Here is a 23021-nt window from a genome sequence, read left to right as displayed (position 1 = left end):
GCCAAAATACCTGATGGATTTTTTTACTGTCGTCATTGCAGGAAGCCGGATGGCTGACAGGATTCAAAGAAAGTGACTGGAAGATGCTCGGATCTGGAGCTCAAAAGGGACTTTTCCCAGAAAACTTCACACAGCGTTTGGAGTGAGAAGGCTCCTCAGGGCAGGGGAAATAAGCAAAAAGCAATCTGGGACGCATGAACCAATGCCTTTTAGTTGAAACACTGCGGGATTCCTCCTGGCATTAACTCTCATGTGATTCAATATGGACCTTTCTCCCCTATTTAAAGAAAACCAAACACAAAATTGTTGATTTAGTTTTTGCATGTTCCCATCTAAAAACTATTTTGGAAGGAAAACAAAAAGTACTACATATTCTACGCTGAAATGTTAACACTGTGTTTAAGTACTTTCCAATATAAGTCATCAATTTTTGTGTTAATTACTATTGATATACTGTGGTTTATCACAATTTGTGGGGCTTTGGTCATATTTTGTTGGAAGATGTGTCTGTGAACTGACTTGTTTCACCATCACTGTTAGTGTAGTTTTGCAAAAACTTGAAATTTCTTCCGGCAATTACTTCTGTTGTCAACAATGGTAGAGTATTGTAATTCAAACCTGTACTTGTAACATGGAAAACGACGTTATTTCAAATGAAGTAAAGTATGAATTCAGGGAAGAGCAACAAATCCAATATGCAATATGTAATTGTATGTATGTATATACATACAGTATATACTGTATGTATACATGCACATACATACTGTACATATAAATATTTAGTTGACTTGAATCACATGTATGTTTGAGATTAGATGTTGAAGTTGTATCATTGTCATATCAATACCTGTCGCGATTAAAATGTTTCCATGAGGTCTCATTACACCAGTGTGAATTTTCTTTACTAATATTTTTCGTCTTCGTTATCATCAACAACCTATTTTTCCCCTGATGAAAATAAAACGATAACAAATCAAAACTAAATTAAGTGAAATTCTAGTGAACTATAAAATCGATACAAAAACATTGATAGAAATTAAATCCAATCATATTCAATTTTGCCTTGTAGATGGCTGGGACTAATTCAGAATATATCCAATCACAGCTCAGCCTCTTTAACAGATGAAACGGGGTGGGGCTTAGTTACAAAGGAGAGCCAATGAGATCATTTTCGTTGTGAGATTAGAAATTTAATATCTCACCGCCAACACCAAAATGTACGGATTTAACGTGCTACATAATTAAAAAAAAAATATATATATATATATATATATATATATTTTTTTTTTTACATAAAAAATAATTACAATTAATTCTGCGGCCCGGTACCAATCGAGTGGTTGGGGACCACTGGGTTAGACCACAGGCACAGTATAAAAAGCAAGAGGATGCAGTGTTTCCGATTTATTTTGTAATTTATTTGGGGCGGACATTTCTTAACAAATGAAACGCTCTTTTCCCCACATACTGTATGTTGTTTGTAACCCGCAGCCATACTTGCCAACCTTGAGACCTCCGATTTCCGGAGGGGGAGTTGGGGGCGTGGTCGGGGGTGGGGCGGAGGGCGTGGTTAAGACTGGCGTATATTTCACCAACTCGAGTATTTCATATATGCGAGTATTTCATATATATATATCCATCCATCCATTTTCTACCGCTTATCCAGGACTGCAGGAACTTCGTATTGTGAGGCAGACGCACTAACCCCTCTGCCACCGTGAAGCCCATATATATATATATATATATATATATATATATATATATATATATATATATATATATATATATATATATATATATATATATATCTGCCTCACAATACGAAGTTCCTGCAGTCCTGGGTTCAAATCCAGGCTCAGGATCTTTCTGTGTGGAGTTTGCATGTTCTCCCCGTGAATGCGTGGGTTTCCTCCGGGTACTCCGGCTTCCTCCCACTTCCAAAGACATGCACCTGGGGATAGGTTGATTGGCAACACTAAATTGGCCCTAGTGTGTGAATGTGAGTGTGAATGTTGTCTGTCTATCTGTGTTGGCCCTGCGATGAGGTGGCGACTTGTCCAGGGTGTACCCCGCCTTCCGCCCGATTGTAGCTGAGATAGGCGCCAGCGCCCCCCGCGACCCCGAAAGGGAATAAGCGGTAGAAAATGGATGGATGGATGGATATATATATATATATATATATATATATATATATATATATATATATACACGTGTGTCTGTTTGAAATACTTGACTTTGAGTGAATTCTAGCTATACATATTTTATTATATATATAAATAAAAGAAATTGTTGAATTTCAGACGGCACCTATCAAATACACAGTAATAAAAACACAGTTGTTCTACTAACTGTGCTGTGCTTGCTGGTTACTAAAAAACAAAAACAACATTTACCTTTCACTATTTGAAAACCCTTTGTTCTGCCATTTGTGTATTGGCGACCGATCTCTGAATCCAGGAACATCCTTCACGGATTTGTTGTAGACATCCGCAAATGAGAACGGGATGTTGCTTCCAGCTATCAGCATAGCCATCCATCTTTGTCTCAGTATAAGATACACCATCGGGTCTCCTTTTTGCAAGATGGGCCATAATACTGGGTTGTGAACGATGCTGCGCTGCGGACGCTTTGTGCTTCGCTGACCGTTCATGGCTGAGTATATCCATTCACCTTGTTCAATGGAGAAGTCTGGTCTACAAAATGTACAGGCAACATACCCCTTCCCCTTCGAACTCTCCTGGATAAACTGAAATTGTTGTTTCCAATCGTTCTGGAACTTGCAAGCGTATTTCTTCATTTTGCTCATCGTAGGTGATATATTTTGGGTTGGAGTCAATAACAGGCGACGTGATGAAGTTACAGTATGTCTCTTTACTGTGGGCTTCAGAACAGACATTCTATTCTATGTACAGTAGATGGCAGTATTGTCCTGTTTAAGAGGGTCACAACATTGAGTCAGGTTATCATGGAGCTGGAGTGGGCGTGTTCTCCAGCTCCGTCTGAATTTCGGGAGTCTCCCGGAAAATCTGGGAGGGTTGGCAAGTATGCCTGCAGCTGGCTTAGTTTAGCAGCTAACGCTAACAGTCTACTAAATGCCAAGAATAGGATAGATTTTTATTTATACCACAATGGGGAAATTACGTGGTTGAAGTGCAAGTTTTTACATACAGATAACAGTAGTAAAGCGCAATGAAAAACAAACAAAAAATAGTAATAAAAACTCAATTTTGCTTACTAATATGTATAAAACACCAACATCCGTATTGCCCACCACAAAAAAAAAAAAAAACATGCAACAGAATAAAACATTCTTTGATTCAAACTTCCATCCATCCATCCATTTTCTGCCGCTTATTCCCGTTCGGGGTCGCGGGGGACGCTGGCGCCCATCTCAGCTACAATCGGGCGGAAGGCGGGGTACACCCTGGACAAGTCGCCACCTCATCGCAGGGCCAACACAGATAGACAGACAACATTCACACTCACATTCACACACTAGGGCCAATTTAGTGTTGCCAATCAACCTATCCCCAGGTGCATGTCTTTGGAAGACATGATTCAAACTTACATGTGTGAAAATGTCTTGAACACACCAAACTGTGCCAGGTAATGGCGTTAAAAGAGATGTTTGTTCGTCCTATAGTCTTTATCCAGGCTATTTACCGTCTCTTTATTAACTCATTAACCCAACTTGATTGGCTTTTTTTCTACAGTGGAAATGAGACAAATTTAAATCTCCCCAAATGTTTTTTTTTTCATGACAACTTTTGTGGCACTTAATTATATTCAACAAGTTTGACAAGCGGAAGAAAATGGATGGGTGTATTTTTTGACCCTGTTAACGAAAAGGACACAACTTTAGGACATAGGCCTTCCGCTACTTAAATAAGCTATGCAGAGGCCAGCAAGGACAATGAATCGGCCTGCCATGTCACACTTTCGAGCTCTATTTTGTTAAATATTCTTTATGTCAAATTCAGTTTACCTACTTTATTATCGAAACATTTGTGTGCTATATATTGTATTGGATTTTATTGAAAAAAATGAGAACTGAAGGCGTGAAAATCAATTACTTTCTTATCCCCCCATGAATCAGTCAAGCCCCCTTTGGCCACGGGAGAGAAAAAATCCCGGAGCCGTTCCTATGCCTTACTCAAGAGGTCGGGCACCAGAATGTACATGACAGTCCCGGTGGCTTGCGGACTCCAGTGCCTATTCGGTTACAGCAGCCCTGGGCAATTATTTTGACTCAAGGGGCCAAATTTTGAGAAAAAAAAAGTGTCTGGGGCGGGTATATCTGTTTTTAGGAACACTAATACAAAACCTCACAATAGTGTCTGATTGAATGCTAAAAACTTTATGACAGACCACTTTAAAGGGAATGTAATTTTACATGTTCTTACTGAATGAGACACCCAGAATGTACATGAAAATAAAGAATGTGGGATTTACAATATTACCTATGAACGATAAAACACGGAAAATTGACAAAATATGCATTCACAAGTTAGCATTCACAAGCCTGATGGCCTGTGGGTAGAAACTGTTTGTCAGTCTCGTAGTCCTGGATTTCAGGCTCCTGTATCGTCTGCCTGATGGTAGGAGGCTGAAGACACTGTGCTGGAGGTGTGTACTGTCCTTTATGATGTTGTGTGCTCTCCTGGTGGCCCTGGTAGAGTACATGTCCTGTAGTGAGGGGAAGGCTGCTCCTGATATGTACTGAGCAGTTTTAATCACTCGCTGGAGTGCCTTCCTAAGAGCTATTAAGAGCTATTCAGTAGGATTTAAAGACCTACTGAAAGGAGATTTTCTTATTTAAACGGGGATAGAAGGTCCATTCTATGTGTCATACTTGATCATTTTGCGATATTGCCATATTTCTGCTGAAAGGATTTAGTAGAGAACATCCACGATAAAGTTTGCAACTTTCGGTGCTAACAGAAAAGCCCTGCCTCTACCGGAAGTCGCAGACGATGACGTCACATGTTGATGGCTCCGCACATATTCACATTGTTTTTAATGGGAGCCTCCAACAAAAGGTGTTATTCGGACCGATAAAAAGAACAATTTCCCCATTAATTTGAGCGAGGACAAAAGATTCGTGTTTAAGGATATTGATAGCGACGGACTAGAAAAAAAAAAAAAGTAAAAGTAAAAAACGGATTGGGACGGATTCCGATGTTTTTAGACACATTTAATAGGATAATTCTGGGAAATCCCTTATCTTTCTATTGTGTTGCTAATGTTTTAGTGAGTTTAACAGTACCTGATAGTCGGAGGTGTGTCTCCACGGGTGTTTAGACGCCAATTTCTCAGGGGATTTGATGGCAGCTATGGACGGCACAAGCTCAGCTTTTCTCCGGTAAGAAGCAACTTTTTATCCACAATTTTCTCACCGAAACCTGCTGGTTGACATTCCGTTGGGATTCATGTTCACTTGACCGCGCTCTGATCCATAGTAAAGTTTCACCTCAAGGAATTTTATACAAGGAATTACGGTGTGTTTGTGTGGCTAAAGGCTAGAGCTTCCCAACTCCATCTTTCTACTTTGACTTCTCCAATATTGATTGAACAAATTGCAAAAGATTCAGCAACACAGATCTCCAAAATACTGTGTAATTATGCGGTTAAAGCAGACGACTTTTAGCTGTGTGTGTGTGCAGCGCTCATACTTCCTAAAAACCCGTGACGTCTTGCGTACACGTCATCATTACACGACGTTTTCAAGACGAATTTCCCGGGAAATTTTAAATTGCAATTTAGTAAACTAAAAAGGCTGTAATGTCATGTGTTGCAATGTTAACATTTCATCATTGATATATAAACTATCAGACTGCATGGTGGGTAGTAGTGGGTTTCAGTAGGCCTTTAAGGTCCAAGCTTACCTCACACTCAAAGTTTTACTGCATACCTTTGGTAAGTGCAGAAGTGAGAAGAGTTTTAAAATTAATTAGCGCCCCGGCGACAATTCAAGGAAATAAGGTAACTTAGCTTAACTTAACTTAACTTAACTCACCCACACCCTGTGAGTGAGGCCATTCTCGGCCAAACTTATCATGAAACTCTGAATACTTTAATCACCACCTTGCTAACCAGTTAAAAAAACATACAATGCCAGATCTCTGCTCGCCTTTGACCAACTCAAGTGCTGTTTTTTTGGGTCCAATTATGGAAAAGAGGGTCAGCAACCTGTCCTTACATTAGAACCACAGACAGTCATCAGTATAAAGACACTATACAACTGGACAGTGAATCTCCAAGGTTATAAGGGCCGTGATACAAGAAAATAAAAAAAGAAGACACTAGATGGCAGTAGAAGCTCATACGAGGCAGAGCTGTGAATACCGAAGTAAGCAGAGCAGGGATGACCACGCCTACTTGCTCCCCGGAGCTCATTTGATTGGTTGCTGCAAAGTCCTTTCTTCTTCTTTTGTATGTTTTCGCTGATTTCTCATGCAGTCCGCCACTTTTTCCCCATCGGTAGCAGAGGGAAAATGAATCGCTGTCTTATTCATTATAACACCTGCTGAATGAAGGACGCATTTTAAGGTAAAGATGTGATGAAAAGTTGACAACATTATCTATCTATCTATCCATCCATCTATCTATCTATCTATCTATCTATCTATCTATCTATCTATCTATCTATCTATCTATCTATCTATCTATCTATCTATCTATCTATCTATCTATCTATCTATCTATCTATCTATCTATCTATCTATCTATCTATCTATCTATCTATCTATCTATCTATCTATCTATCCATCCATCCATCCATCCATCCATCCATCCATCCATCCATCCATCCATCCATCCATCCATCCATCCATCCATCCATCCATCCATCCATCCATCCATCCATCCATCTATCTATCTATCCATCTATCTATCTATCTATCTATCTATCTATCTATCTATCTATCTATCTATCTATCTATCTATCTATCTATCTATCTACGATATACTGTTAAATAGGATTAGATCCTGATTGCCAGCTGCATGCTCTAGTCCAGGGATGTCAAAGGTACGGCCTGCGGGCCGGTCTAGGCCCGCCAACAGGTTTTATCCGGCCCTTGTGATGAGTTTGCCAAGTATTAAAATTGCCATGAAGTGATTAACGTGAACCTCGAGTTAAACAAGTTGAAAAACTTATTCGGGTGTTACCATTTAGTGGTCAATTGTACAGAATATATACTTTGTACAGCTAGCTACAAAATGTAGTGGCTGCAGCTCCTTTCCCTCAACCCACATGAAACTTAAAACCTGCCGTTTTATTTCTTCAGCTTCAAACACATCGTTATTTGGATCCCTTAATCCCCCTTAATGTGTCCGTCAAATAGAGACAACTTAAAGGGGAACATTATCACAATTTCAAAAGAGTTAAAAAAAATAAAATTCAGTTCCCAGTGGCTTGTTGTATTTTTTGATTTTTTTTCAAAATTTTACCGGTACCGGAATATCCCTAAAAAAAGGTTTAAAGTGTTTGATTTTCGCTATTTGCGATGCGACTATCCATTTCCCTGACGTCATACAGTGCTGCCAATGTAAACAAACAATGGCAGATACCACAGCAAGATATAGTGACATTAGCTCGGATTCAGACTCTGATTTCAGCGGTTTAAGCGATTCAACAGATTACGAATGTATTGAAACGGATGGTTGGAATATGAAAGTATTGAAGAAGAAACTGAAGCTATTGAGCGAATAGCTATTGACGCTATTCATAGCCATAGCATGGCCGAATAGCTGCGTTAGCATCGCCGGTAAAATGTGCGAACCAAACGATCAGGACTTTCGCATATCTTGACACTGGAGCAACTTAAATCCGTCGACTGGTAAGTGTTTTTTTCGCATTAAATGTGGGTGGAAGGAAATGTAATATAGTTGCAAATGCATCTGCAGGTTATCCATACATCTCTGTGCTATGTCTGCTTTAGCACCGCCGGTAAATAGCATGTTAGCATCGATTAGCGTAGCATGTTAGCATCGATTAGCTGGCAGTCAACATCAACAAAACTCACCTTTGTGATTTCGTTGACTTTATCGTTGCAAATGCATCTGCAGGTTATCCATACATCTCTGAGCCATGTCTGCCTTAGCACCGCCGGTAAATAGCATGTTAGCATCGATTAGCGTAGCATGTTAGCATCGATTAGCTGGCAGTTACGGCGCAACCAAATATGTCTGATTAGCACATAAGTCAACATCAACAAAACTCACCTTTGTGATTTTGTTGACTTTATCGTTGCAAATGCATCTTCAGGTTATCCATACATCTCTGAGCCATGTCTGTCATCGCCGGTAAAATGTGGAGACACTTTGGTACATTCAATGGGGGTCTGGCGGCAGACACTTTCGCATCTTCGGGCCAGTGGTACAACTTGAATCCCTCCCTGTTAGTGTTGTTACACCCTCCGACAACACACCGACGAGGCATGATGTCTCCAAGGTACGAAAAAATAGTCGAAAAAACGGAAAATAACAGAGCTGAGACCCGGTGTTTGTAAAGTGTTGAAAATGAAAATGGCGGCTGTATTACCTCGGAGACGTCACCGTTCTGACGTCATCACCACATGAGCGATAAACAGAAAGGCGTTTAATTCGCCAAAATTCACCCATTTAAAGTTCGGAAATCGGTTAAAATAATATATGGTCTTTTGTCTGCACCATCAAGGTATATATTGACGCTTACATAGGTCTGGTGATAATGTTCCCCTTTAACCCTTCTGAATAGTTTTTACCAGTTTTTTTTTACAGTTTGATACATGGACATGACAAAGGAGGTATTTGATACCTCGAAGAGGTCACATGTTGTGTTTTTTGTTCAATCCCAGAAAGACTGTGATTTAAAAAGTTTAATCCTGGCTTGGTAGATACACTGAGACAAAGTCTAAGCTCATTGTGTTCATTGTGTTTTTGAAACTGCACCAATTTCCTCAGAATTTTCAACAAACTTGAAGTTTTTTGTCCAGAGGATTATTTGTAATTTGTACGTTTTCATAATGTGCTTGTTCTATTTTTGGCAAAAGTAAAACAAATTAAACAACCTGCAGTTGTCTTTATTTTTAAGGTAAGTCGTCATGCCATGATTTTACCATTCTGGCCAACTTGGGAATGGATTTTCCTCTATGCGGCCTTTGAATTAAAATGAGTTTGACACCCCTGCTGTAGTCTATGCTATCTCTATGCAGCCCTTTGTTGTGAAAACGCGGGTTCTTCTTCAGAAGCTGTAATGCGGTTTTCCTTCAGAAACTATTAGCAACCCTGAAGATTTAAGTTTGTTCGACAGGCAGTGGATATGTGTTGTAGACGGTGCTAAAACAATATAGGTCATCTAACATTAGACATTCACTAAGATTTCTTACTTTCGTTGCTTCTTTCAGAAACTGCTACCTGAGGGCTACGACCACTTGGTATGCACATGTGAGGAGAGTGGAGAGGGTAAATTTAGGGCCCAAATTAAATGAAGAATTACCTCTGAAGATAAGGTACACAAATGGTTGAAATACTTTTAAAGATCCTCCCAGCTAACTTGGAGGAAGCTTAGAACTTATCCAAACACTGGATGTCGGAACTCCTCCAGGGTAAATTTGACAAAAGCTAGGAAACAATGTCTGCATGTATTTTTCTGGTATATGTTATGATTTAGGGCCACTCCGAGTTAAAGACTCCCTGAAAACCACTGGTTTGGTTTATACAGGCTACAATAACACCCAATAGGTACATGAATTGGCTAATTTAGATTAATCAGGTTTCTGTAATCAGGATACAAAAACAAAACTAATCCTCTACAGTTGCAGAAAATTATGTTATAAAGATGCCACAATTGGATTACTATTCAAAATACATTTATTGTAATTTGTGTATTTATCCGCTATTGTGTTCATTATGTTCATTGGGCTTCACGGTGGAAGAGGGGTTAGTGCGTCTGCCTCACAATACGAAGGTCCTGAGTAGTCCTGGGTTCAATCCCGGGCTCGGGATCTTTCTGTGTGGAGTTTGCATGTCCTCCCCGTGAATGCGTGGGTTCCTTCTGGGTACTCCAGCTACCTCCCACCTCCAAAGACATGCACCTGGGGATAGGTTGATTGGCAACACTAAATTGTCCCTAGTGTGTGAATGTGAGTGTTGGTTACAAAAACATTCATGAAGTTTGGTTCTTTTATGAATTTATTATGGGTCTACTGAAAATGTGACCAAATTTGCTGGGTCAAAAGTATACATCCAGCAATGTTAATATTTGGTTACATGTCATTTGGCAAGTTTCACTGCAATAAGGTGTTTTTGGTAGCCACCCACAAGCTTCTGGTTGAATTTTTGACCACTGCTTTTGACAAAATTGGTGCAGTTCAGCTAAATTTGTTGGTTTTCTGATATGGACTTGTTTCTTCAGCATTGTCCACATGTTTAAGTCAGGACTTTGGGAAGGCCGTTCCAAAACCTTAATTCTAGCCAGATTTAGCCATTCCTTTACCACTTTGGAGTCATTGTCCTGTTAGAACACCCAACTGCGCCCAAGACCCAACCTCCGGGCTGATGATTTTAGGTTGTCCTGAAGAATTTGAAGGTAATCCTCCTTTTTCATTGTCCCATTTACTCTCTGGAAAGCACCAGTTCCATTGGCAGCAAAACAGGCCCAGAGCATAATACTACCACCACCATGCTTGATGGTAGGAGTGGTGTTCCTAGGATCAAAGACCTCACCTTTTTCACCTCCAAACATTTTGCTGGGTATTGTGGCCAAACAGCTAAATCTTTGTTTCATCTGACATCACATGGACAAAATAAGACCTTCTGGAAGAAAGTCCAAAAAAAATTGCAATTCCCCTTAAAGTTACAGTGGGTTGTTTTGAAGAGAATGTGAGAGAAATTTCAGGTCAATCCGACTTATGGGGTTTAACAACAGCTCCGCAATGTGGTGTGTTAGAGAAAAAATAGCACAGGCAACACAGTGATGATGCAAATACATTTAACATGCAAAGACATGCACCTGGGGATAGGTTGATTGGCAACACTAAATGGGCCCTAGTGTGTAAATGTGAGTGTTGTCTGTCTATCTGTCTTGGCACTGTGATGAGGTGGCGACTTGTCCAGGGTGTACCCTGCCTTATGCCCGAATGCAGCTGACATAGGCTACAGCACCCTCCGCGACTCCAAAACGGACAAGTGGTAGAATATGGATGGATGGATGGATGCATGTTCTCCCTGTGACTGCGTGGGTTCCCTTCGGTCACTCCGGCTTCCTTCCACCTCCAAAGACATGCACCTGAGGATAGGTTGATTGGCAACACTAAATTGGCCCTAGTGTGTGAATGTGAGTGTGAATGTTGTCTGTCTATCAGTCCAAGCGGTAGAAAATGGATGGATGGATAGATTTTCGGTAAAACAAGAGTTATTGAATACAAACATACATATACATCAGTATTATTGATACAATCAGGCACACACTCGTTCATTTGTTATGCACTTGTTTTTTTTAATTCATAACACACAGCATTGTTACCCATGGAGTAGTAGATGGATTTAAAAAAACAAAACAAATTCCTCCTAGCAGACAGCATCCTCCGCCATTATGTACAATAATACACAAGCTACTTCCTGTCTTAGTCCTAGTGCTGTTTGTTGATATAGTTTGGCCCTGTTATACTGTATATGTTCTGCTGAATACTGTATTCAAACCAGAGGACTGGTAAAAGCGATCATTTTAAAGAAACATTGGTGCTATTATTATTATTATTAGTAGTAGAAGTAGTAGTATTGGCTTGGTCTGCCGTCCACAGAAAAGTGAAAAAAATCGGCCACAAATTTCTACCTGTACAGTGATGATGACCTTTCACCACCAGACACCACTCAAAATCAACAGGGTTCTATTTCTGGGGTGAAGAAACCGTCTTTTTCCACCTGTAAAGATAATGATCATACAAAAGCTCCAACCGAGGGCTAAAAGCCCCGCAAACTTCGGATAAACACGATAGATATGCTATGAAATATGAATGAAAGATTCAAACTGAGGATTGAGGATGTTTCAAGTAAAATAAGCACAAATATATAATATTAAAAAAAGTTGACAGTGATAGCGCCATAATCTGGCAAACTTCACCACGACACCGACGTACAGCATTTATTAGCTTCTGTATTGCATTTATGATACATTTGCTGCTCAAATCATTAAATATAATTCAACTTTGGTTAGACATCTATTGTATAAATATATTAGATTTTAGATATATTGTTAGATTTATTGTTCTCTTTTCAAGATTTAATATGCTTTTAAATATGCACATTAATTCAACTATTGTTAGCACGCTTGTATAAAAACAGGATTAGTCAACAAGTGTTTTTAATATGATCATATGATCATACGTCTTACTAATAATTTATCTCGGTTATTGCTGTTTTTTTGTTTTTGCAATAAAAGTACATTACTTTTTGCAGCAATCGAGTGAAACAATTAGCGCTATTATGACATGCATGTAAGTATTTTCTACATGATATTCACTTAAAGATGTTCACCGTATGCAAGCTTTTTTTTGTCTTCCCTGTCCACGGCACCCACTTTCTGTTGAAATCTCAACAAAAATTAATATAAAGGTTTTAAGATAGATGAAATGCCGTCAAAACAAAAGCTCTGACAAACAAGGTAATTGTCTAGCACAATGTGTCAGTGCAACAATGGCTCAAACATGAATCTGGACACAGTTTGGTGGAGATGTTTGCAAGCTTGAAAATATATATATTTTTTTACGTATAAACAAATAGGTTGCTTGTATCAATAAATACAACATGGCATTGGAATTAAAAGTACCCTATTATGCAAAATGTTAATACTGTAATGTGTCCCTAAACACTAGCTTTTGAGGTTGCACCTGAGGCTTTGCTACACGTCTTAAAAATATATCTGGAGCTCAGCTAACGATCCATCAGTCAGCGACAGATGTTGTGTGATTATTTAGTTTTTCTGCAGCAAACAGGCTAACCTAGTATGATGCTGTTAACATGTTAGCATTTTAGCTATACGAGTGCTGATAACATTGCGTGACCCTACTGTTGTTGTTGTATGGGATATATGGCATCAAGCGCTGCAGTTACAGTATGCATGTTTAAAGAAGAGGAAGTGGAGCTTGGAGACAAAACACAGCTCACAGTTAATCAAAAAGGGTGTGTTCCCAATATTACTTTTAAAGATTTAAAATGACTAAATGCCTTTGCTTGCAATACATTAGTAAATGTCATTAAAATTAGTATAAATAAGCTTGTTTCATGTTGGTAGAGTTTAGACATAACACACTTTATCACACTGTCTGCTGTCTTCACAAATGATACACTAAAAAAAAGTCCTCGTAAACATAACTGAGTCATCATCCTCTTTGGAAGAAAAGGTCGGAGTAATCCATCACATATTCTTTCCCAAACATTTCCAAATGTAAGAAATAAAAAAATAAAAATATGCACACCTCAAGTTGATTCCTTTAGGACTGAAAGTAAAGCCTAGGATCTAATTAGTCGGCGCTCTTGTCGGGGCTCTTCAAGCAAGTGTGCAGAGGACAACAGTCCCACTTGCGTCAAGTTTGTTTCAAAATAAAGAAAGGAGTCAATAAATAGGATTTAAGAGATATGGCTCCCGTCGCCTTGCACTTTGCACACTTTTTGCAGTTCCTCCGCCGCCATTGTCATGTACTTCACCCAACAAAGAGGGGGAGTGGCAATTTTTAGACCTTTTATCAGAGACTCCGCCTCTCTCCTTCATGCTCACACCCACTCCTGCATGGAGCGCTTGCAGTACAGTATGTGGCGCTGCGTGCTCTTCCTGCGGAACTGGAATACGGTGTAAAGCAGGACCATCATGCACAGCGCCAGGACGCAGGGGATGGCGATGGCCACCGCTTTCTCCGTGCCGCCCGCGCTGTCCAGTTTGATGACCACGTCGGCGTCCCCGCTGTCGTAGTGGCGCTCCTCGGCCGCCGGCGGGCTCCAGTCCCAGTCGGGGTCTGGGGGGAGGCCGTCGCAGCCCATAAAGTCCCGCAGGATGGAGCGTGGGTAGCCGGGTTCCACGCGGAGCAGCTGGTTGTTGAACTTCCAGTACTCCTTACCCTTGTAGAAGTAGGTGAAGCCTGCAGGGGAAAAGGAGGCATTACTGTATTTAGATATGATGGAATAAAGCCCCAGATGCAAACTGTTCATTTATCAATGATAACCGCCACCTTTCATTATGGAAATATAAAATAAAAGACCTGCAATACTCCACAATGTCGAGGCCCATTGTTTGCCAATAATGTTGACATGTCATCTAATGAAAACATCATTCCTTCCACCAGTTATTAATAATAACCGCCATATTTTCATAGTAGCAATAAATAGAAAGACTTGAAATTATCCACAAAGTCAACGCACATTGTTTGCTCCTTACGCAGACATATTATCTAATGAAGGCAATCACTTCTCCCACCAGTTATTAATGATGACCTCCACCTTTCACAATAAAATTAAAAAGACTGGCAATAAATAGTCCACAAAGGACACTCACACACAAACATGTCATACAATGATACAAACAATTAGAGCGCACCTCCTGCCAGTTATTATTGGTAACAGCCCCTTTTTTAAAATGAGAAACAATTACAAAGATGCACAAATATCCACAAAGTCAACATCCTTGGTCACTAGCACCTGCAAGGGTAATGTGGACGGCGTGGCGCAGTTGGGAGAGTGGCCGTGTGCAACCCGGGGGTCCCTGGTTCAATCCCCACCTAGTACCAACCCCGTCACGTCCGTTGTGTCCTGAGCAAAACACTTCACCCTTGCTCCTGATGGGTGCTGGTTAGTGCCTTGCATGGCAGCTCCCTCCATCAGTGTGTGAATGTGTGTCTGAATGGATGAATGTGGAAGTAGTGTCAAAGCGCTTTGAGTACCTTGAAGGTAGAAAAGCGCTATACAAGTACAGCCATTTACCATTTAATGTAGACATGAAACAAAATGAATACAATTGCCCTTCCAGGAAAAAATTTAATAATCAACTCCACCTTTCATAATAGAAATACACTGAAAGATTGGTAATGATCTACAAAATCAAAGCCCGAGGTATGCTTGCTTGTGCGGAGGGACACACACATTATAACACACACATATAATGAATGCAAGCACTTCTCTCACCAGTTATTAATAACATCCACTTTTCTCACTAGAAATAAATATGAGGACTTGCAATAATCCACAAAGTCAATGCCCTTGGCTCGCTTATTTATGAGCACATGCTTGCATAAGGTAGACATGTGATGTAATTAAAGAAATTGCGCCCCTTTCAGTAATTATTAACTACCCCCATTTCTGATAGAAAAAAATAGAAAGATTTGCAAAAATGCTTAAAGTCAAATCCCAGAGTATGCTTGCTCATCCAGAGAAACATGCACAATGTAGACATGTCATATAATGCATGCATTTTTTCTTTGCCAGTTGTTAACAATCACCTCCACCTTTTACAATAGAGAAACAAAGTAAAATTGGCAAGAGGTTAGTCAAAAGTTGAAAACCCTTGTCCCACTCCCAAGCACAACAAAGACATGTCACATGAAGTGCTGGTACCACCATTTTTAACAATAATCACTCCTTTTATAATGTAAATCATTTGAAAGACTCACAATGATCCACAAAGTCAAAGCCCAGGGAATTTTTTCTTCATGCGAGGGATACTTTGACATGTGTAATAATGAACAAGAGGGCTTCTCCTGCTAGTTAATAATGATAATCACGCCGGTAAGACTAGATAGAAATAATAGGAAAGACTGGCTAAAGCCTTGCAATAATCCACTAAGTCAAAGCTCATTGTGTTCTCTCTAATGCACAGGAATATGCACAACAAAAACATATCACATAATGAATGTGAGTGTCAGGCTCAGGTGAGCGTTGCTTGTGAAGTGACTCTGTGCAGGTACAAGTATATTTAATGACAAAAACTAGTGCAACCTGGGAGTGCACAGAAAAGCAGGTAAAGGCTAATGAACCAAAATCATTCCTTCTTGAAAGCAAAGCAACAAAAACAATGAACTAGCCTTAAGAGTTAGATGACACTGGACTATAGACCCTCTTAGTTAGCGATCAGGGACAGGTGAGTCCACTGATTGCCAATCAAGAGCAGGCGAGGGAAACAGCACTCAAAGGCAGGGATAAAGTCACTGCAGGAGAAAACACAAAACAGGGAGTAGGAACTAGAATTAAAAGCACCGGACAGGAAGTAAACACCAAACACAGGAAAACACACACACAACCTGTCATGAGCAATCCTGACAATGAGCGATCCTCCTGCCAGTTATTTATGATCATGTTGAACCTCATGTAGTAAAAATAAAAAGAAATACTCGCAATAATCCACAAAGTCAAATCCCAGAGTACGTTTGCTCATGCAGATGAACACAAAAAACATAGACATGTTAAATAATGAATGCAAGAGCTCCTGCTGCCAATTATTAATGATAACAACCCCTTTCATGATAGAAATAAACTGAAAGATTTATAACGACCTGCATCGTCCAAGCCCAGTATAGGCTTTCTCATATATAGAGACAATCACAATGTAAACATTTCATATATAAAACTTCAATAACTCCCCTTGAGGGTCATTAATGACAATTATCACTTTTGTAACATAATTACATGGAAATACTTGCAATGAGCCACAAGCTCAAAGCAGGAGGTATGTTGGCTCATGCAGAAAAATATAGTCTTACAATCAATATAATGCTACCCCGTGCCAGTTATTATTGATAACCTCCACTTTTCATTAAACATTTATTGCAGTACCCCAATTTTGAACCACCACACATTACAAGTTACCAAATGTGTTTTTTTAAGTTGCCAATTGAGTAACTTCTTGACGATTCACGTGAAAGCGCCGATCAAAGCTCCATGACACACAGTAATCACACACTAATGCAACAGTTTGACTTAGCTTCAGCGTAAACAGGAAAAGCAGCTTAATGGTGGCGGTCATTGTCGCGTTCTCAAAAGCGGCTTTGAAACAATGGCGCCGTGAAACTGTACATGGTCCAATCTCACTAATGGGATTTGCGGAGGAGTAAAGTAAAGTCAAGCCGGTGGCATACCGTTGGCTTTGTCCACAAAAGCCCCCTGGGGAGAGTCAGGGATGCCCTTCCAGATGGTGATGGGTTTGGGATAGCCTGGGTCCATGGTCCTCATCTCTTCATTGTATCGCCAGTACCTGCAACACCAGATGCAGATACTACACTGAATGCAAGCAGTCCAATAAGAATTTTCCCATATTTTTCCACGGTATGAAAAAAAATATTGTGACACATATAAACGCCACAAAGCTTGAATCGAATTTCCTCACAAAGCTCAGTGGTGCGCTACAAAACAACCTGCTGTTGTTTTGTAAATGGCTGCCATGAAGCAAAACATCTTTGCAAGAGAAGAAAAAATTGTCTAAGAGACAATGACCATTTGTCTAATAACTTTCAAGTGGACCTACGATGAATTTGGACTTGTTTGACTAATACACGTTGTTGCAATGTTGGATGGTCCATGCATTTGGGCGTGGGCTTGTATGCAGTTATGGATGCCTCTGTTCGTTGGGTTTTGCAGTCTAGCTACATTGTAACATCAGGGGACGTACTTATTTAGACATTAGGTAAAGCTCTCAGCCAGAGGGGGAGGAGTTCTTCCCCGTCTGCTTTAGGCTATGAGGAAACACAAAGAGGGGTAAGATGAAGTATTACTTTCATATAATTGTGGCGTGTGCATATTGACACAGACATGTGTGTCATGCAGTCACACAAATGCTGCCCAAAACAACTTTTTTTACGCAGTTTGAATCGATCCATACTGTTTGGCAAAAAAAAAAAAGGGCGGTGATGAAGATACAGTGGGGCAAAAAAGTATTTATTCAGCCACCAATTCTCCAACTTAAAATGATGACAGAGGTCTGTAATTTTCATCATAGGTACACTTCAACTGTGAGAGACAGAATGTGAAAAAAAATTCAGAAATTCACATTGTAAGAATTTTAAAGAATTTATTTGTAAATTATGGTGGAAAATAAGTATTTGGTCAACCATTCAAAGCTCTCACTGATGGAAAGAGGTTTTGGCTCAAAATCTCACGATACATGGCCTCATTCATTCTTTCCTTAACACGGATCAATCGTCCTGTCCCCTTAGCAGAAAAACAGCCCCAAAACATGATGTTTCCACCCCCATGCTTCACAGTAGGTGTGGTGTTCTTGGGATTCGACTCAGTATTCTTCTTCCTCCAAACACGAGGAGTTGAGTTTATACCAAAATGGTTACATGGATGATACAGCAGAGGATTGGGAGAATGTCATGTGGTCAGATGTAACCAAAATAGAACTTTTTGGTATAAACTCTACTCGTCGTGTTTGGAGGAAGAAGAATACTGAGTTGCATCTCAAGAACACCACACCCACTGTGAAGCATGGGGGTGGAAACATCATGCTTTGGGGCTGTTTTTCTGCTAAGGGGACAGGACGATTGATCCGTGTTAAGGAAAGAAATAATGGGGCCATGTATCGTGAGATTTTGAGCCAAAATCTCCTTCCATCAGTGAGAGCTTTGAATGGTTGACCAAATACTTATTTTCCACCATAATTTAAAAATAAATTCTTTAAAATTCCTACAATGTGAATTCTGGATTTTTTTTTTCACATTCTGTCTCTCACAGTTGAAGTGTACTTATGATGAAAGTTACAGACCTCCGCCATCATTTTAAGTGGGACAACTTGCACAATCGGTGGCTGACTAAATACTTTTTAGCCCCACTGTATTTATTTAAACAGTGTCCATTTTTAAAGGTTAAAATATGATACTTTTGGAGAAGGTGGGCTTGGTTTCATTTGCAATCTGGGAACGCCTCCAGAATATAACATCTCACAGACCGACTCAGAAAAGGAGTTATAAAAGCTACTGGAACTGGAACTGGATTAAAAAAACAGTGTTATGTTGGTCGTTTATTTTTCGTGAGAGTGGTAGAAGAGTGGTTGTTTTCAAACACGATGACGACTAAATCTTTTTTATACAAGATGTTATCTCCAGACCAGGATAAAGATGCTATTTTAATGAGCAGCCTTGAAACCAATTTGCACGCTTGATTTTCAAACTCTGTGACAAGAGGAAAAGGCGCTAACAAAATAGTGTAAAAACATGTCAACTATGTTGATGTGCAGCAGCAGGTTACATGATGCCATAATGACACAGCACTCTGTTAGCTCTCGACACCACGTCCCACTCGTCTCTCTGGAAATGATTTATGATGCCATTTACCCAAACGTATCAATTCTGTGGAACGACGCCTTGTCCTCAATGTTCAAATCCAAGTATCTACCTCAGGGGTGTCAAAGTCATTTTAGCTCAGGGGCCGCATGGAGGGAAATCTATTCCCGAATGGGCCGTAATGGTAAAATCATGGCATGATAACTTGAAAATAAAGACAACTCCAGGTTGTTTTCTTTGCTTTAATTTGGCCAAAAATAGAACAAGAACATTCTGAAAACTTACAAATCACAAATAATCCCCTGGACAAAACACTTTTCAAAAATTCTAAGGAAATTGGTGCAGCTTCAAAAACACGATGAGCTTGAACTTGGTCTCAGTATATTTAAAAAGCCATGATTAAACTTTGAGTCACAGTCTTTTTGGGATTGAACAAAAACACAACATGTAAACTATTTAAGGTATCAAATACCTCCTTAGTCATGTCCTCCTATCAATCCAGTGGTAAGACAACAAACCGTAAGAAACGGAGGTAAAAACTATTCAAAAGGGTTAAGTTCACTTTTCTCGTGTTTGACAGAGACATTTTTAGGCAACGAGGGTGCCAAATGACGTAGAAGACATAAAACTTTTATGTTTTCAAGTTTCAAGTTTCATGTGGGTCGAGGAGGAGGAGCCACAGTCCCCCTTTGCTGTGTACTTCTTGCTTGGCCCCAGTATAAACCGTTTGCTTGCCTAGCAGGATTGCTATTGTGACATCTAGTGAACACAAGAGCAGCAAAAAAAAAACCCAGCTCATTTGTATACTCGGCAAACTCATCACGCGGGCCGGGAAAAACCTGCTCGTTCGACACCCCTGATCTACCTGGACTGAACCCAAGGCAACTTAACACACACGCTCAGAGAACCTCGGCCTTGAACAGCTGCTGAATCAAACATGTCGAGACAATATGGACAATTGCTGCACTGACACTAAGGATTCAACAAAAACAAAGCTGCTTCACAACAAACATCACCTTCTACAAATGTGTAAAGAAATGATTTAGTGGGTTGATTTAGTGATGCTTGCTCATGGCTCCAGGTTAACATTTTTTTAATCAGGATTATATGTTTGACTAATTGTGTACAGCTGATGAGAGCCGCAAGAGGATTATCTAGATTCCAAATAGTGAATTCAAACACGGATTCAATGAAGGACCTTTGGGGTTTGATATTACTTCATACAGTACAAGCCTGCAGACCTGTCTCCTTTGAAGAAGTAGGTCTTGGCCACGTCCTCCCACCACACGGCCGTCTCAATGCTCTGCGTGGGCATGCCGCTGCCGAACAGCGAGATGTCCTGAGGGTAGGATGGTTGCAGAGTTGTATCCTTGAAGACCCAGAAACGGCTTCCTGAGGTGAACAATAGAAGTATTGCAGAGGATTATGTGACCACCTTTGCCCTGGAATGATCATTCTCTTGCTATATACTGAAGTGCCTTAAATAAATACAAAACCGGAGCTCATTCACGCTCATATTTCTGATAAAACTGTAAAATACAATATGCTTCTTGATTTATATTGCACTATGATGTTGCTATGGTTATTAATATTGTGTATTAATCTTGTCACAGAGTTGCTGTCTTGGAGTAACTTTGTTGGTGTGCATTTCTGACTTCTGTTCCTAATGAAATCTGCCTCGCAACTCGATACTTTTGACAAACGCTTTCCTGTCTATTAATAATGACTAAATGTTAAATTAATAGATAATTAAAACAACACAACTATCTAATATTGTATAGATAGAATTAAATAAACAATACATAAATAATAAAATATGGTAATAAGTTATATTATGAATCATCAATCAAGCATTGAGTGGCACAGCTAGGTAAATCACTAAACCGCCAATGGCTTGGTTTAATACGGCGGTCAGCAACCCGCGGCTCTTTAGCCACCCTAGTGCCTCCCTGCAGCATTTCTAAAAAAGGATTGAAAATGGAAAAATATGGGGAAAAAATATATTTTTTGTTTTAGTATGTTTTTTGTTTTAGGACCAATCTTCCCAATTGTTAGAAAGCCCACTTTTTAATATGTTAGTGTGTATGCTTCACTAATGAGAGTATTTGGCGAACATCTTTTTGTCCTACTAATAGGGGGTTATTGAACTCACCATAGTGTGGACTGTGACGCAACAGTTTGTTTAAATGAAAAATCTTCCGCTCCTACTTTGTCTCATTTTGTTGACCAAATGTTTTATAATGTGCGTGAATGCCCAAAGGTGAGCTTTGTTTATGTTATTGACTTGCTGGAGTGCTAATCAGGCATATTTTGTCAGTGCATGTCTGCAAGCCAATCAATGCTAACATGCTATTTAGGCTAGCTGTATGTACATATTGCATCATTATGCCTCACTTTTATCCTCTTTTCATATAATTTAGTTTTGCATGTCTCGTGACTTATTTTCTAGTTGTAATATTGGCTGCATTTTAGATGTTTTTGTGCCATGTTGTTCCAGACCACAGCAAACATTACCTAGCTTGCCAAAGATTGTAATAAATATATTAAAATATTTATTACAATCTTTAATGTAATTTATTACAATTACAATCTGCCGTTTCCTTTAACTTGGACACACACATCTATACCTCTCGCCATTAAAAGCCAGTAATTCCCAGGAGTTATCTCACCTTCTGAGTATCCTCTGATTTACTAATAGTTTCTAATGTAGAAATGTCTAGAATAAATATTACATTTCAAAATTTCTGTCAACGAAGATTTGCTTCAACCTGCGACACATAGTCATCTTGATAGTAGGCTAATATAGCTAATGTAGACACTTACATCATGTGTTGCCTTCATTAACAGACTTATATAAGGCTTTTCTTGCCGCTCCAGACGGATTTTTTTTTTGTATTTTTGGTCCAATATGGCTCTTTCAATGTTTTGGGTTGCCGACCCCTGGTCTAATAACTCTCGAGGATGGTAACTATTAAAAAATAACATTAATACCTTTGAAAAACACAAATTTGCCTTCACTGTTTTCATAGACGGCATCAATTTTTGGAGGCAAGCCTTTCCAGAAGTAGTTAATCTGCATGGGGTATCCAGGAACCACTGAGTTGTCTCTAACCCTCCAAAACCATTGGTCCTATTAAAGTCCAGAAAATAAATCATCATTATCATTTTCATCATCTTTGTGACTTATTATACCGCCCCTCTCGTTTCACCTTGAACACAAAGAGTTCCTGGCGGAGGATGGCCAGCGTGTTGAAGCCGCCGTCGCAGATGTTAGGCTTGGAGTTGGGGTTGGATGGCTTGGCGCCCTGCGGGGGGCGATGTGGCCTGGAGTGGCGGTCATGCTTGCGCGGGTCTGTGGGCAGGTGGAAGCGAGGAGGCGGTGCAGTGGGTGGTGGCCTGGTCGGCTGCGGGGCTCTGTCTGGAGGACCTGGAGAGACGAAGATGAGGGTCATTTTGCAGTGAGTCCCACAGATAACTTTGAACTCCTTTCATTAATAGGAGCTTTGACTCTTGTGGTTTTGCAGTAGGGCCCCAGAGACAGCAGAGGACTCCTGCTAAATAGAGGATCTTTGAACAGCTTTTTTAAAATTTTTCAGTGGGTCTTAAAATCAGTCATGTAGGCAGTCTTTGACTTGAGCGTTTTTGCTTTATAGGTTCTTGTAAATAGCAGTGATGATCCGTCATAAAGGAGGATCTTTGACTATTTGACTGCAGCAGATGCTTGAAAACAGCAAAGCGCTCCTGTCAAATAGAGGATCTTTGACCATAACGTTTTTGCAG

General features: G+C 39.9%; 2 protein-coding genes across 5 annotated transcripts in view; one reads left to right on the top strand and one right to left on the bottom strand.

Annotated features, from left to right (window-relative positions):
- Positions 1 to 883, top strand: part of amph (amphiphysin) — a 42120-nt gene extending 41237 nt beyond the window's left edge. For all 3 annotated transcript variants that reach the window (XM_061920579.1, XM_061920578.1, XM_061920580.1), the window contains exon 21: positions 42 to 883. In XM_061920579.1, coding sequence (XP_061776563.1) covers positions 42 to 146 — 105 coding nt within the window. In that variant the 3' untranslated portion in view covers positions 147 to 883. The remainder of the gene's footprint in view (positions 1 to 41) is intronic.
- An 11769-nt stretch (positions 884 to 12652) lies between these two features.
- mmp16b (matrix metallopeptidase 16b (membrane-inserted)) overlaps positions 12653 to 23021 on the bottom strand; it is an 80073-nt gene continuing 69704 nt past the window's right edge. For both annotated transcript variants that reach the window (XM_061920576.1, XM_061920577.1), the window contains 5 exons: positions 22451 to 22668; positions 22233 to 22371; positions 20483 to 20633; positions 17100 to 17215; positions 12653 to 14114 (listed from right to left, as the gene is read on the bottom strand). In XM_061920576.1, the coding sequence (XP_061776560.1) occupies positions 13753 to 14114; positions 17100 to 17215; positions 20483 to 20633; positions 22233 to 22371; positions 22451 to 22668 (986 nt within the window). In that variant the 3' untranslated portion in view covers positions 12653 to 13752. The remainder of the gene's footprint in view (positions 14115 to 17099; positions 17216 to 20482; positions 20634 to 22232; positions 22372 to 22450; positions 22669 to 23021) is intronic.

Source organism: Nerophis ophidion, linkage group LG14, assembly GCF_033978795.1.
Source record: "Nerophis ophidion isolate RoL-2023_Sa linkage group LG14, RoL_Noph_v1.0, whole genome shotgun sequence".
NCBI lineage: Eukaryota > Metazoa > Chordata > Actinopteri > Syngnathiformes > Syngnathidae > Nerophis > Nerophis ophidion.
Note: the sequence above shows the minus strand (reverse complement) of the source record. Positions and strands in the feature narration are given on the sequence as shown.